Raw genomic sequence first — 17,223 nt, 5'->3', positions numbered from 1 at the left:
TCCTCTTCTCCTCACATAGTTATCAGCATCTCAGTCCTGCTTCCCCAACTACTTCAGGGAATCTCTTGCCATTTTCCTAGGATTTTGAACAGCTTCATTCTCGTCCTAATATGCAGATCTTTTGAAGATAACAAAACTTTTTATCTCTTCCCCAGAGTACAGAAAAAGGCCTGGAGCAATGTATTTGTAAGGTTTATTATTTTTTTTAAGTAAACAATCCTCCCCCGAGCCCTCCAGATTAGTCTTACAGGCATAGTTTCCTTTCCTCGGTTAATAGGAAACTTAACACACGCCATCTTTCTACCCTAGGAGACTCTCCAGACAGAGCATCAAACAACAGGGCCCTGCGGTTACTTTTCACTTCTTACCTTCTCCACGTGAAGGGCTGAGTGCGGACTGAGCCATCGGATGTCCTTCACAAATTGCCAGTAGTCAGTCTGGCGGCAACACACCTATGGGAACATACAAGGTGAAGAAATCTACCATTTTAGACCAATTCAGAGAGGGCGAGGGGGAGAGCATAAGCTTCCCTTACCTCAACAAAGGTTCTTAGCAACAATCAAAAGGATATATACTCATGTTCACCCTTTTTAAGGATAATTGTTAAAAACTGTTTTAACTGTTCTTTTGAACTGGGAATGCATGCATATGATAGAGAAGGTTATACAATGAAAATAATCTGATCTCTCCCTCGTCTCTCCACCACTGAAGCCCTCGAAGGTAAATCTTTTTTTTTTTTTTTTTTTTGGAAAGAGCTGTTAATCACTTTTTATTCAGGAGAATCCATAAATCAAAATCTATGATCATATACATCTGTGGATACTACTAACACTTCGAAGGTAAATCTTAAAATTGGTGAAGAGTTATTCGTTAAAAGTCAGAGACAGATGTCTTTAGTTCCTACTGCAAAATCAGGTAAGGAAAGACCTGCTTTTCCCATGCTTCCAAGGTCAGGGAGTCAAAGAAATGAGCAATTCTAGATAAAATAGTCTCACACTGGAGGAGGTCTGAACACGATAGCAAAATGTTTACACTAAGAAAATCTAATTCTTATTTTTGGGGAATCCTTTCTGAGATAACTGGGCACAGGTTAAAACTGAAATCTAAATAATTTAGAGATACAGAACTAGTACAAGCATTAAGAGACAGACCAACCAATGGAACAAAATAAACAGCCTAGCAAGAGTCTTTAAATCAGATCTTAATATGTGACTCAAGAATCATCTCAGGGCGCCTGGGTGGCTCAGTCGGTTGAGCTTCCTTCTGACTTCGGCTCAGGTCATGATCTCATGGTCCATGAGTTCGAGCCCCGCATCGGGCTCTGTGCTAACACCTCAGAGCCTGCAGCCTGCTTTGGATTCTGTGTCTCCCTCTCTCTCTGACCCTCCCCCATTCATGCTCTGTTTCTCTCTGTCTCAAAAATAAATAAACATTAAAAAAAAAAAAAAGAATCATCTCAAATGTCAGTGGCTTTCTCACCTAGACTGGGAAGGTAAAAGCGAGAATTAGAAGTGTCAGGTGTCAGATGTACAGACTTTTTTGCCAACTAGAATCATGAAGACCTTTAATATTTTGGTAGCAGTGTGGCAGTGTTTCCGATCTCTGCTCTGTGGCTTAGTGGACACTGAGTGGCCAGGGTGGTCAATAGTGGAATATCAAATCCAGCACATTTCCTGGTTATGTCATATCTATGTGAATAGCATCTAAACTTGGTTTCCTTTTTTTAGGCAAAACTCTAGGCTAACTCAGAAGTAAAATTGGGGACAACACTACAGATCTCGTGGACATTACAAAGGAATACTATAAACAACTCTATGCTCAGTGGCATGATAACCTAGATGAAATGGATCAATTCCTTGAAAGACATGATCTGCCAAATCTCACCAAGAAGAACTAGATAATTTGAGTAGGCCTATATCTACTAAAAAAAATGGAATCACCAATTAATAATCTTCCAAAACCAGAAGCACCAGGCCTAGATGGGTTCACTGGTGAATTCTACTAAACATTTAATTATACCAATTCCTTATAATGCCTATAAGAAGATGGGAGCAGAAGAAAATACTTCCCCAAATCATTCTATAAGGCCAGAATTACCCTAATTTTCCAAAACCAGAAAAAAAAAAATCACAAGAAAACTGTGGACCAATACCTCCCATGAACACAGTTGCAAAAGTCCTCAACAAAACATTAGCAAATCAAATCCAACACTGTATAGAAAGAATTATATACTATAACAAAGTAAGATTTATCCCAGGTATGCAAGGCTGGTTTAACATTCCAAAATCAAGACTGGAATCCATCACATCAACAGCCAAATAAGAAAAATCACATGATCACATCAATAGATGCAGAAAAAGCATTTGACAAAGTCCAACACTCATTCATAATAAAAACTCTCAGTAAACTAGGAATAGAAGGTAACTTCCTCAAATTGATAAAAGAATATCTACAAAAACCTACAGGTATCATCATACTTAATGGTGAGAAGCTCATAGCTTTCCCACTAAGATCAGAAACAAAGCAAGGATGTCCCCTCTCGCCACTACTTTTGACATCTTATTAAAGTCCTAGCTAGTGCACTAAGAAAAAAACAAAAAAGGAAATAAAAAGTATACATATTTGGAAGGAAGAAATAAAACTGTTTTTGTTCAAGATAACATGATCATCTAAGTAGAAAATTCTAAAGAATTAACCAAAAAAGTTCCTAGAACTAGTAGGTAATTATAGCAAGGTCACAGGATGCAAGGCTAATATCAAAAGTCAACCACTTTCCTATACATCAGCAATGAAAAGTGGAATTTGAAATTAAAAACATATTAGCATTTACTCTAGCACTCCCCAAAATGAAATATGTACAAGATCTATACAAGGAAAACCTCAAAACACCGATGAAAAACAGCAAAGAACTAAGTAAATACAGAGATAATCCATGTTAATGGATATTAAGACTCAATACTGTCAAATGTCAGTTCTTTCCAACTAGAGCTATAGATTCAATGCAATCCAATCAAAATTCCAGCAAGTCATTTTGTGGATACCAACAGACTGATTCTAAAGTTTATATGGAGGGGGCACCTGGGTGGCTCAGCTGGTTAAGCCTCCAACTCCGGATTTCAGCTCTGGCTGTGATCTCACGAACCATGAGATCAAGCCCCATTTGGGCTTTGCGACGACAATGAGGAGCCTGTTTGGGATTCTCTCTGTCTCCCTCTCTCTCTGCCTCTCCCCCACTTGTGCTCTCTCTTTTTCACTCTCAAAATAAACACATAAGCATTAAAAAATAATAATAATAAAGTTTATATGGAGAAGCAGAAGGCCCAGAATAGCTAAAACAGTTTTGAAAGACAAGAGCAAAGTTTTTCTTCAAAAATGACTGACATTATCTGACTTCAAGACTTACAATAAAGGCACAGTAATTAAGGTAGTGGAGTATTGGCAAAAAAAAAAAAAAAAAAAAAAAAAAAAAGACAAATAGATCAGTGAAACAGAATAGAGAGCTCAGAGACAGATGCACATAGATAGAATAAAGTAATCTTTGACGAGGGAGCAAAGCAATACAATAGAGCAATGACAGTCTTTTCAACATGGTGCTAAAACACTGGACATTCACATGAAAAAAAAATGAATCTAGATACAGACCTCACACCTGTCACAAAACTTAAGTTAAAATGAATCATAGATATAAATGTAAAATGCAAAACTGTAAGTTTCCTAGAAGGTAACACAGGAGAAAACCTAGATGTCGCTGGGTATGGTGATGACTTTTTGATACAAAACCAAAAGTATGATCCATGAAACAAAGAACTGATAAGCTGGATTTCACTAAAATTAAAAACTTCTGCTCTATGACCAACAATGTCAAGAGAATGAGAAGAGAGACGACAAACTGGGAGAAAATATTTGCAATGGCCCATCTGATAAAGAAATGTTATCCAAAATATATGAAGAATTCTTAAGACACAACAATAAGAAAACAATCTGGGGCAACTGGGTGGCTCAGTCAGTTAAGTGTTTGACTTCGGCCTAGGTCATGATCTCAGCGTTCCCAAGTTTGAGTTCTGCATTGGGCTCTGTGCTGACAGCTCAGAGCCTGGAGCCTGTTTCAGATTCTCTCTCTTTCTCCCCCCCTCCCCCACTTGCACTCTGTCTCTCTCAAAAATAAACATATAAGAAAGAAAAAAGAAAAAAATTAAACAATCTGATTTTAAAAATGGGCCAAAGGCTTTAACAGACACCTCACCAAAGAAGATATACAGAGGACAAATAAGCACATGAAAAGACATACCACATTATATGTCATTAGGGAGATGTAAATTAAAACAACACTATACCACTATACACCTATATTAGAACAGCCCAAATCCAGAACAATGCCAACATTAAATGCTAGTGAGGATATGGAACAAAAGGAACTCTCGTTTATTGCTGGTGACAACGCAAAATGGTACAGCTACTTTGGAAGATAGTTTGATAGTTTCTTACAAACCTAAACATACTCTTACCATATGATCCAGCAATCATACTACTTGGTATTTACCCAGAGGAGCTGAAAATTTATGCCCAAACAAAAACTTCAATAAAAACTTGATGTCAAATTACATAGAGGCAAGACAACTTTCAAAGTTAAAGAGAAAAAAACCCCTAAAAATGTAGAAAGTTTTATACTCATATTATAGGATCTTTAAATTGCTAGTCTAACAGAAAGAAATTAAAACTGGAAGCCCTGTTTCATGTATTATGAGTGCAATTTATTCAGGAAAGATGATATGAAATTCCATCAGTGGATCCATGCTCCCAGAAAAGGTTTCGGTCCTATATCCAAGGACTGTTGAATAAATATAAATTTAGATGTTATAATATAACATAACATAACATAACATAACATAACATAACATAACATAACATAAAATGTTTGAGTGACTCTTCAATTGCCCTCACTTAATCAATCATCTAATGATCCAGATCACATTGTATAAGAAGGCTTTTCCTGTCCTTATCCAAAAATTGATGTAGTGGTTAAGGGGTAAATAAAATGACAAAAGATGAGCACTGGGTGTTGTATGTAAGTGATGAACCACGGGAATCTACCCCAAAAACCAAGAGCACACTTTACACACTGTATGTTAGCCAATTTGACAATAAATTATATTTAAAAAATAATAATAATAAATAAAATTACAAATATTTGAATACTGGGGGGAAGATCAACAACCAACAAAACATACTGTACAAGTGATGGACAATTCCTATCATAATGAAAAGCTACAATAATTAAAATTGAGTGGTGATGGTAGACAAATAGAACAACAGACAATAATAAATAATCAGAAATAGATCTGTGTGCCAAGAGGATTAAGTATATTCAAAATAAATTACAGATGAAATGGTTTAAATGTAAAAAATTAAGCCATTAACAGAAGAAACCATCGAGAAACATTTTTAATAATGGTACAGTGGGAAGCCCTTTCAGAGCATCATACAGAGCCCAGAAGCCCTGAGAGAAATGATTAATCTGACTTACTAAAAATCAGATATTTCTGTATAGTAAAAAGCCACCATATGAAATGGCAAAAGACAAACTAGGAAAAAAATATTTGTAACTCACATTACAGACAAAGGATTAATTCCATTAATGAATAAGGAACTCCTACAAATCCATAGGAAAAGAATCTAAGGAAAACGGGGCGGGGAGGGAGGGAATAGGAAAGAGTTCACGGAACAATAATGGTTCTCATAAACATTTTTCTTAATAAGAGGAATATAACTTTTTACCTATCATACTGGTGATAGTTTACAGTTTAATAACACCCTATATTGGCATGGGTATGGAGAAATAAATACTCTTCTACATTGTTGGTGACATAACTTCCTGGAAAACAATTTAGCAATACCTATCAAAATTGAAATGTACATACCCTTTGGCCTAAAAATTCTACTTCTAGGAATATCCTACGGTAAAGGGCAAAATGACCTATACACAAGGTTATTTGCTGTAGCACTGTTACTAACTGCAAATGATTGGAAGTAATCTAAAAGTCCATTACCAGGGGACTGGTTAAATAAATTATGGTACATACACACAATAGAATATTATAAAATGACAGCTGTAAAAAAGAAAAAGCACTTTATATAATGACTTGGAATGAATTACAAGACCTATCAAGGAAAAACCAAGATGCAGAATAGTAATTATAGCATGATTTTATTTGTGTGAAAAATCAGGAGGTGTAGCAAAGAAAATTATTCATATTTTCTCTTATAAACATAAAAATTCTTTAGAAATAAACTGGTAAACAGAAGTTACCTAAAGGATTGAAAGGAAAGAAGATGTTTCACTGAATACAGTTTTATGCTTGTGTTTTTAAGCATATAAATGTATTGTTTATTTTAAAAATTAAATATTTTAAAGCAAGTTACAGAATGACATATATAGTACGATCTTAATATTTTAAAAAGCACACAAATGCATAGAAAAAAATAAGAAGATCTATCAAAATGTTAAAGAGTGATTGTTATTAGTTGGTATTGAGGGTGATGTTTACTTTCTCCAAATTCTTTTTTGGTATTTTCCAAATTTTCAACAAATTAAAAACATGTATTACTTATATATTCAGAAAAGAAAAATACACAGAAGTCTTTTCTGTTATTATTGTTATTTTTTAAGTTGGGCTGCCTATATTGCCAAGAAAAGGTTTCTTCTTGGTGGTGGAAAAGAGGGGGATCTTTTTACTTCTCCTATTCAGCTGAGGAATCTTAGAGACTGAGTGTCTCCACATTTCTAAGCAGTAGAAAAGAAATGATCAAATGTCTTGCCTTATGGAAAAACTAAAAGGTAGCCCAGATGCAGGCTGTCAGGGAAAATGAGATACCTCTAAGAATATGGTCATGATATCATAGCTTTCCAAAGGCCTTGAGTGATTTAAAAAAATAAAGTTCACATTCCATAACACATCCTTTAAAAGCACAGAATAGATATGACCAGCATGAATCACTGTATCCCTTCCCCCCTCTCCAAGGGCACAACACCCAGAATAGCTTCCTGATGACGCAGCAGCCAGAAGCCTTTGAAAGCCTTAATCTTTAGGGAGGAAATGAAAGGGAAAAATAAGTCCTTGACACAGACATTAATTGTTAGGTCTTCACAAGGCAGACCAAAGCAGCAGTGAAATTGGTATTGATCTTTTGGTTTTGAGTCTTTCCATTAGAGCCTATGGTTGAAAAGTGTGTGTATGACAGATTTGCCTGGTTTGCTTTCACTAATTAACACTACTGCTATTTTGCAGATGACCATATACTTTAATATTTTTCATTTCGATGACCATATGCTCTCACAGATATCACTTATTAATAACTGTAACAAGATATGTTATTATTGGTTTGCATTTACCAAGCATCCTTCATTTGGAATTCCATTGACTTTACTATTTCATGAAATCGTTTTCTAAGAAAAAAGACATTTTCTTTTTCTGGCACAGATGGTAAAACCGTCTTGTAATATGTAAAGTGATTACTCTAGGTGACAATGTAAAATTAGTAATAGAACCAAGGAGAGAACCTTTTTGCTATCAAGATGCAAGTACTTAACCACTCACCAAGTGCCACTGATCTAGTAGTTATTTTGGTCATCAGCCTGGGAAACTTGTATTGAGTTTTTGTAAAACATGTGGCATGATTCCCAAGTTTCTGGCTTGAGAGACCTGAGTGGTTAGCAATGCCACAAATCAGTGTTAAAAATAGGAGAAAGGGCAATCTCATGAGGAAAATAAGTTTGTTTTGGGTCATGCTGTGCTTAGCCTACAGGACAAAGAGCCAGATGATAATGTGTAGCAGACACCTTGTCTTATGGATCTGGAGTTCAGGAGAGGTGTCTGAGCTAGGGGTCTTTAGTACAAAGGTGATAGTTAACACAATGCAAGTGGATGAAGCTGTTTCAGGTAAATGTACAGAGTAAAAAGAGATAAGGACATAGGACAGAATCCCATTAAAAACTAAAACCCAAAAAGAAGAGATTCCAGGGAAAGAAACTAAGAAGGAATGGTCACAGGGGTAGCAGAAGGACTCCACGACATTAGAAGATAATAATGCTATACAAGTCATGGTGTGATGATGGTCAACAAAAAAGAACATAAGACAGTGTTCAAAAGGGAAGAAATGTTCATGGATCTGGTAACATGAACATCATTTTACTTAAACTTCAGTAGCAAGATCACCAGTTGTACGGGCAAAAGCCAGATTGCAGTGGGTTATTTGTTTTATAAATTCCAGTCTTCATAACTATTTTTTATAGGACTACATGTAACTTGAAACTTAGGAAATAATTAATAAATGTTTCTTTAATTTTGTATGTGCCACAAAATGCACTAGGTAAATTTGTATGCTATTTCATTTAATCTTTCCATCAAACATTATGATATAAATAACATTATTCTCATTTTTATAGATGAGAAAAGCAAGCCTCAAAAAAATTATTACCTAACAGTTAAGATCAACTGTCAGCTTACGTTTTTTAAAGCTTTTCATGTATATTATCTCATTTAATTCTCACAATAATTCAATGAGGTAGGTATCAGTGTTACCTCATTTTACAAGTGAGGAAACAGAGGCACAAAGAAATAACTTACCCAATACCACATAGTTCGGAAGCTGAGATTAAAATATGAACAGTCTGACTCAAGAGTCTATAATTGTAACTACTATGTTATTTTTTCCCCAAGGACCTGAGAAATGAGTCTAGATTTCAATCCAGGTTCTATCTGATTCCAAAGACTTTTGTCAGGTTACCATACAATGTTGCCTCCAAATGTCTACAATGGTGTTTAAATAACAATAACCATTAAGAAACACTTTGAGAGAGCCTCACTTTCAGAACTTACTCTGAATAAAGAAAATCTAACCTAAGCCAACTTCTCCACTGAATTCTGAAAATGTCAAACAGGAACATTAGTTTGAAGATACCGTTCAGAGATAATACACATATATTTTTAGAAGGAAGGGTAGCATATTAAATCCTATCAACTATAAATACCTTAACACCAATTAGTTGGTTAGCTTTTTTTCAATGTGACTGCTTGAGAATAAATTCTGATTAGAAAAGAGAAAGACAAGCTTAGCTCTAGGGAAAGAGTTCCAGGGAAGAATACTAGACTCTGATATGGGATATGCAGGAGTTGTTTAGGGATACAACCCTATGCACATATTTGTGAGGTCTGATTTAAAAAAATTTTTTTAAATTTTATTTATATTTTTGAGAGAGACAGAAAGACAGCATGAGCTGGAGAGGAGCAGAAAGAGGGGAGCCACAGAATCTGAAGCAGGCTCCAGCCTCCGAGCTGTCAGCACAGAGTCCGATGCGGGGCTCATACCCACAAACCGTGAGATCATGACCTGAAGTCAGACACTTAACCAACTGAGCCACCAAGGCACCCCTGTGATGTCTGATTTTTTAAGTGGGAGGATACTAGAGTCAATGACTCACTTGACAATTTTATTCAGATCCAAACCTTATTTAAAACACTGAAAATGAAGTAAATGCAAAAGATAAAGCAAAAAACATTACATATTATTATATTCTACTCTTTATTAATACTCAAAGTTTATTAGTGTTTGAGGATATTACAGAAAAGAAACTCAACATCAATAAAGTTTATATAAAAAAATTAAGCTATAACTAAAAATACCATTCATAAGAATCAACCAGTTATATATAAATGATGCTCAGAGGATATTCTAAAAAAGACAATATTCTGTAATTGATGGGTCCTAGGGTGCTCCTAAGAGAAAAATCCTAGGGATTCATCATCATTGTCCTTATCCTCTTCCTTCTCATCATCATACCACAGTCCCACCTTCAAGGGCTCACAGACTAGTAGCCTTCATCTTCTCCCTGTCAACAACTTAATGCAACTGTTTCTTTTCAGCAAATGATGCAGCCAACCTGGCAAAAAAGAAGAGGTCTACACACCTGGTCGTGGATAAGCCCATGATAGAGGATGCTCTGCATGTCCCTACAAAGCCGCTCCAGGCCACCATACTTGGACCAGACGTTGGGGCTGTTGGCTGACACCAAACCCTCCACAGTAGTCTTCAAATTACCCAGCAACTGCCAGTGCTCCCTCCTGCAAGGGCATCAATTATACCAAAGGTTAGTTAACTCTGTTGTATCTGATCCTAAACATGTCAAAGAAAGTCTAAGCCAAGAGGCCTCCAGCCCAAATCCTAATATTTTTTCCTCTATTAATTTTTACTTGGGCCGAAGACCCAAATCAGAGAGGACTTAAGTTGTAAAGAACACTAAGATTAAAAAAACAAAAACAAAAACCCTCACTCTTAATGAGGCGTGTTATGTTTTGTAAGGTGATCTTCATTTTTTATCTCATTCAATTCTCACATAAGTAGCCTATAACCCTCTGTTTCTAAGACTGAGACCCATCAAGATCCATTTCTGGAAATGACAGGACATAAGCAGTGTATAAAGAGATGAGGGGATGTGATCAAAACCAGAAATCTTTTTTAGAACAAAAAAGTCAAAAAAGACTTTTTATTCACTATATTTCCATGCACTAAGTACACATATGTATACACAAATATTATGATTAAGAATGTAAATTGTCCATGATTTCTGCCTCCCACCCCCCCATAGTTTTTTAAGCTAAAATCAAGACAAAAAGGTTCTTTTTGCACTGAGCCACTTTGGGACATGCCCCCAAATCAGTCAACTTTTGGCTTATTCTTCTAGACCATCTGAAGTACTGAGGAGGAAAAGTTTGAAAATTGCTGCCCTAAATGGTCTTCAAGGTTCCTATGAAATCCCCAGCATTTTCTCAACAGTTTCCACCCCAATAAAAACTCAAAACCAACTTCAATTGAATGAAAAAAGTTGGATGCACTGAATCAAAGTGGATAAAGAAAACATGAAGAGATGAAATGCCAAACTCCTCCTCTTAGGCCCCCAAGTATCATACTGCACACTTTACCTTGCCCTTCCATTTCTTATTAGAATACTACTCTTTATACTTGTCAAGAACAGTCATGAGAATAATATTTTTTTTCAGGGAATTTTCACCATAACTATTTCACATCGTTTAAATGCCTATAGGGGCAGAAGGGTCCTGAATTGGAATCCTTACTAATTCTATCAGTACTGAAAACTAACTTCTTCAACGTTTTTTTTTTTTTTTTTTTTTTTTTTTTATTTATTTATTTATTTTATTTATTTTTTTTTTATTTTTGGGACAGAGAGAGACAGAGCATGAACGGGGGAGGGGCAGAGAGAGAGGGAGACACAGAATCGGAAACAGGCTCCAGGCTCCGAGCCATCAGCCCAGAGCCTGACGCGGGGCTCGAACTCACGGACCGCGAGATCGTGACCTGGCTGAAGTCGGACGCTTAACCGACTGCGCCACCCAGGCGCCCCTGAAAACTAACTTCTTATGTGCATTTTCTGAGTCATTTTTAAAAGTGGATGAGTAAAGACAAATAAAATATAATGAATGAAGCTAGATCCAGTATAAGAGTGTCATCTAAAAAGAGAAAGCTAGATGAATCTCAACTTGGTCTTCTGCTCTCAAGGCCTTAAGACCAAGAATTTATTCAAACTGGGAGACATCAGGCTTTCTTAACCTTACACCATTTAAACATTTGAGTCACCAAACTCATTTGTTCCATTTCTTTCTTCCCCAATTTTATTGAGGTATAATTGACATATAACATTATATTAGCTTGGAGTGTATAACATAATGATTTGATATATGTATAAACTACAAAATGATTACCACATTAAGCTTAGTTAATATTCATCACATCACATAGTTACAATTTTTTTTCTTGAGATGAGAACATTTAGATCTACTCTCTTAGCAACTTTCAAATATACTATAAGTCTTGTTAACTGTAGTCATCCATGCTGTCATTATATCCCCAGAATTTATTTATCTGATTACTGGAAGTATACCCATTTCCCTCATCCCCCATCTCTAGCAACCACCAATCAATCTGCTCTCTATTTCTAGGAGTTTGGCTTTTTTTAGAATCCACATATAAGTGAGATTATACAATATTTCTCTGTCTGACTTATTTCACTTAACATAATGCTCTCAAGGTCCATCCATGTTGTCATAAATGGCAGGATTTCCCTTTTTAGGGCTAATATTCCTGCGCGTGTGTGTGTGTGTGTGCGTGTGTGTGTGTGCGCGCATGTGTGAATCACATTTTCTCTATCTGTTCATCTATCAGTGGATACTAAGGTTGTTTCCATGCCTTGGCTATTATAAATAATGCTGCAATGAACACGGGGGTACAGATATCTCTTCAGCATCCTGTTTTTGTTTCCTTTGGATATATACCCAGAAGAAAAACTGCCAGATCACATAGTATTTCTATTTTTAATTTTTGAGGAATCTCCATACTGTTTTCTACCGTGGCTACACCACTATATTCCCACCAACAGTCCACAAGGATTCCTTTTTCTCTACCTTCTCACTAATAACATTTGTTTTCTCTCATCTTTTTGATGACAGTCCTTCTAACAGCTGTGAGGTCCTATCTCACTGCAGTTTTAATTTGCATTTCACTGATAATTAGTGACACTGAGCACCTCTTCATGGGCCTGTTGGCCATTGTCCTGTTTTATTTCCATGCCAGTCCTGAGAGAGATCTCAAGATAACTAAGATGTACAGAGGACTTAAATGGTCATTAAAATGCCATACTGTGAGAAACTGCCATCACAGAGGCCAACTGACTGCCAACTTTTGCTTCAGTGACTCTTCATCTTCTATGCTTCCTTAGGGTTAATCTGGCCTGTTCAGACTGACACAGTTTTCACACTGCAACAGGTTACAATTAAATCTTGCAGGCCTGAGAGCAGTTTGCTTCCTCAAGTAATTTTACATATCTATGTTCTGATTTATTCTCCATCTTACAAGTATAACTGTCAAGGAAAATCATGATAAATTCTGAAAGCAGACACCAAGTACCCTATCACCCTGAGGCTTTGATTCCAAAATCATGAGCACTGAAATCCTAGAAACCTGAGCATTTAGATCTACTACCAACTTCTACTAAACAAAGCTAAAGACCTTTCCTTCCTCACAATGTAGCATCCCTAAGATACCAAAGCTACAGAAGAGTGTGGCTCTTATTCTAAATTATACCAAACCATTTATATTTGGTATAAGCTCATGCACAAGAAAAGTAAACCTTAAAAAAATTTTATTTACACAGCTAGCCTATTTATTGTCTTTACCTTTTTAGAATCCTTTACCCTAATAATGCAGTTATCACTTCCAGAGAATTGAAATGCTATATTCAAATAGAGCCCACACACAGTAGTTGCATTAATCTATTCATACCTGAATCTTATATGCAAGTGAACAGATCATCATGAAAAATCAAATATGCCTCTGTATTCTTTAACCACATTTTCAGTAAGTAAGGTCAATCTTTCTTGGGTTAAACCTGTTCAGTAATAATTATTTGAATGATATCACCTTGAATTCAGATGTAACCTTTATCTGGGCAAAAGCAAGGCCTTTGATGTATATTAGATTCAAAGTAGCCCTTTGCAGAGCCACTTCTCCAAGTACACAGAGTGCTCTCCCTTAATCACCATAAATTAAAAGCAAGTCTTTCTAAGCATCTCACCCTGTGCCAAGGAAGCACCAGGCCTAAGTGGCAAGGGATAGTATAATCCATTGCTACCTGAATCCTTTTCATCAACAGTTAAGCCAACCTCAGGATAAAGTCCTACCTATTTTCCTTTGGGGTGATTTTGACTTGATTCCTCCTTGAAAGAGGAACAGAAATTGCTTAAGCAACTCAAATAAGGATATTCAAGGAAAAAGTTTTCCTAAATGCCAGCTCAGTCTTAAGCTTGCCAAGTCACAATTAGAAGCGACACTCAAGGGGCCAGGATTACCTTGATACCAAAATAAGACAAAGACACTACCAAAAAAAAAAAAAAAAAAAAAAAAAGGAGAAGACCAATATCTCTGATGAACATAGATGCAAAAATCCTCAACAAAATATTAACAAACCAAATCCAACAATGTATTTAAAAAATCATTCAGCACAATCAAGTGGGATTTACTGTTGGGATACAAGGGTGGTTCAATATTCACAAATCAACCAATGTGATATATCACATTAACAAGAGAAAGGATAAACAATGACATAATCATTTCAACAGATGCAGGAAAAGCATTTGACAAAATACAACATCTATTCATGATAAAAACCCTCAACAAAGCAGGTTTAGAGGGGACATACCTCAACATAATAAATGCCACATATGAAAAACCCACAATGAACATCATACTCAGTGGTAAAAAACAGAGCTTTTCCCCTAAGATCAGGAACAAGACAAGGATGTGTACTCTCACCACTTTTTTATTCAACATAGGTCTGGAACTCCTAGCCACAGCAATCAGACAAGAAAAGGAAATAAAAGGCATCCAAATTGGTAAAAAAAGGAGTAAAATTTTCCCTATTTGCAGATGACATGATACTATATACAGAAAACCCAAAAGATTCCACCAAAAAAACTACTAGAAGTGATCAGTGAATTCAGGAAGATTGCAGGATACAAAATTAATGTGGAGAAATTTGTTGCATTTCTACACACTGATAATGAAGTAGCAGAAAATTCAGAAAATCCTATTTACAAATGCACCAAAAATAATAAAATACCTAGAAATAAACTTAACCAAGTAGGTGAAAAACCTGTATTTTGAAAACTATAAAACACTGATGAAAGAAATTGAAGAGAAAACAAATGGAAAGATATACTACACTCATGGATTAGAAGAATTAATATTGTTAAAATGTCCATACTACCCAAAGAAATCTACAAATTTAATGCAATCGCTAGCAAAATACCAACAGCATTCTTCACAGAACTAGAACAAATAATCCTAAAATTTGTAGGGAACCCCAAAAGACCCCAAATAGACAAAGCAATCTTGAAAAAGAACAAAACTGGAAGTATCCAATCTCAGATTTCAAGATATTACTACAAAGCTGTAGTAATCAAAACAGTATGGTACTGAAACAGAAAAAGACACATAGATCAACAAAATAGAATGGAGAACCCAGAAATAAACCCACCATCATACAGTCAATTAATCTATGACAAAGCAAGAATATGCAATGGGAAAAAGATAGTCTCTTCAAAAAATGGTGTTGGGAAAACTGGACAGCTACATGCAAAAGAATGAAACCAAATCACTTCACATATACACAAAATAAACTCAAAATGGATTAAGGACTTGGGGCACCTGGGTAGCTCAGTCGGTTAGGTGTCTGACTCTTGGTTTCATCCCGGGTCATAATCTTACGGTTTGTAAGTTTGAGCCCTGCACTGAGCTCTACGCTGCTGTTGTACACCCTGCTTGGGATTCTCTCCTCCTCTCTCTGCCCCTCCCTCGCTTGTGCTCATGCTCTCTCACTCTCTCTTTCTCTCTCTCTCTCTCAAAATAAATAAATAAAACTTTTTAAAAAATGGACTAAGGACCTAAATGTGAGACCTGAAACCATGAAAAGCCTAGAAGAGAGGACAGGCAGTAATTTCTCTGACATCAGCCATAGCAATATTGTTCTAGATATGTCTCCTGAGGCAAGGGAAACAAAAGCAAAAATAAACTATTGGTACTACATCAAAATAAAAAGCTTCTACTTTACCAAAACAACAACAACAACAACAACAATCAAACAAACCAAGAGGTACCTGGGTGGCTCAGCTGGTTAAGCATCCAACTCTTGATCTCAGGCTCATGAGTTCAATCCCCATGTTGGGCTCCATGGTGGGCATGAAGCCTACTTAAAAATAAATAAATAGGGGTGCCTGGGTGGCTCAGTGGATTGGGTGGCTGACGTCGGCTCAGGTCGTAATCTCACGGCTTGTGAGTTCGAGCCCTGCGTCGGGCTCTGTGCTGACAGCTCGGAGCCTAGAGCCTGCTTCAGATTCTGTGTCTCCCTCTCTCTCTGCCCCTCCTCCACTCACACTCTGTCTCTCTCTCTCTCAAAAATAAATAAACATTAAAAATAAATAAATAAATAAATAAATAAATAAATAGCTTCTGCACAGCAAAGGAAACAATCAACAAAACTAAAAGACAATCTACAGAATGAGAGAAGAGATTCCCAAATGACACATCTTATAATTTATTAAATGACATATCCAAAATTTATAAAGAATTCACAAGGTTGAGGGGCACCTGGGTGGCTCAGTTGGTTGAGCATCTAACTTCAGCTCAGGTCATGATTTCACAGTTCATGAGTTTGAGCCCCATGTTGGGCTTGGCGCTGTCAGCCTGTCAGTGCAGAGCCCACTTAGGATCCTCTGTCCCCCTCTTTCTGCCCCTCCCCCACTTACACTCTCTCTCGAAGAATAAATTAAAAAAAAGAACTTACAAGATTGAACACCAAAAAAAAAAAAAAAAAAAAAGATATAATTATTAAAAGATGGGCAGTAGATAGGAACAGACATTCCTCCAAAGAAGCCATACAGATGCCCAACAGACACATGAAAAGATGCTCAACATCACTCATCATCAGGGAAATGCAAATCAAAACCACACTAAGATATCACTTTACACCTGCCAGAATAGTTAAAATAAAAAATACAAGAAACAACAAGTGTTGGTAACTATGTGAAGTTAAAGGAACCCTCTTGCACTGTTGGGAATGCAAACCAGTGCAGCCACTGTGGAAAGCAGTATGGAGGTTCCTCAAAAAATTAAAAACAGAATTACCATATGATCCTATAATTCTACTACTGGGTATTTACCCAAAGAATACAAAAATATTAATTTTAAAAGATATATGCAACCCTATGTTTATTGCAGAATTATTTACAATAGCCAAATTATGAAAGCAGCCCAAGTGTCCATTGAGAGATGAATGGATAAAGAAGATGTGGGGGATGTGTGTGTGTGTGTGTGTGTGTGTGTGTGTGTGTATATATATATATATATATATATATAATATGGAATATTACTTGGCCCTAAAAAATAAAATCCATCGACCAAACGGATGGACCTAGAGAATATAATGCTAAGTGAAATAAGTCAGCCAGAGAAAGACAAATGCCATATGATTTCACTCATGAGGAATTTAAGAAACAAAACAACAACAAAAGAGACAAATCAAAGAATAGACTCTTAACTGAGAACAAACTGATAGTTACCAAAGGGGAGGTGAGTAGAGGGAATGGGTGAAATAGGTGA

The 17,223-nt window shown here is 36.2% G+C and overlaps 1 protein-coding gene across 8 annotated transcripts in view; it reads right to left on the bottom strand.

Moving 5' to 3' along the window:
- The window catches only part of RUBCN (rubicon autophagy regulator), a 68,945-nt gene that overhangs the window by 30,655 nt on the left and 21,067 nt on the right, over positions 1-17,223 (bottom strand). For all 8 annotated transcript variants that reach the window (XM_042954574.1, XM_042954567.1, XM_042954569.1 and 5 more), the window contains 2 exons: positions 9,965-10,118; positions 369-452 (listed from right to left, as the gene is read on the bottom strand). In XM_042954574.1, the coding sequence (XP_042810508.1) occupies positions 369-452; positions 9,965-10,003 (123 nt within the window). In that variant the 5' untranslated portion in view covers positions 10,004-10,118. The remainder of the gene's footprint in view (positions 1-368; positions 453-9,964; positions 10,119-17,223) is intronic.

This window comes from Panthera leo, chromosome C2 (genome assembly GCF_018350215.1).
Source record: "Panthera leo isolate Ple1 chromosome C2, P.leo_Ple1_pat1.1, whole genome shotgun sequence".
Lineage (NCBI taxonomy): Eukaryota > Metazoa > Chordata > Mammalia > Carnivora > Felidae > Panthera > Panthera leo.
This window is presented reverse-complemented; position numbering and strand designations above follow the sequence as displayed.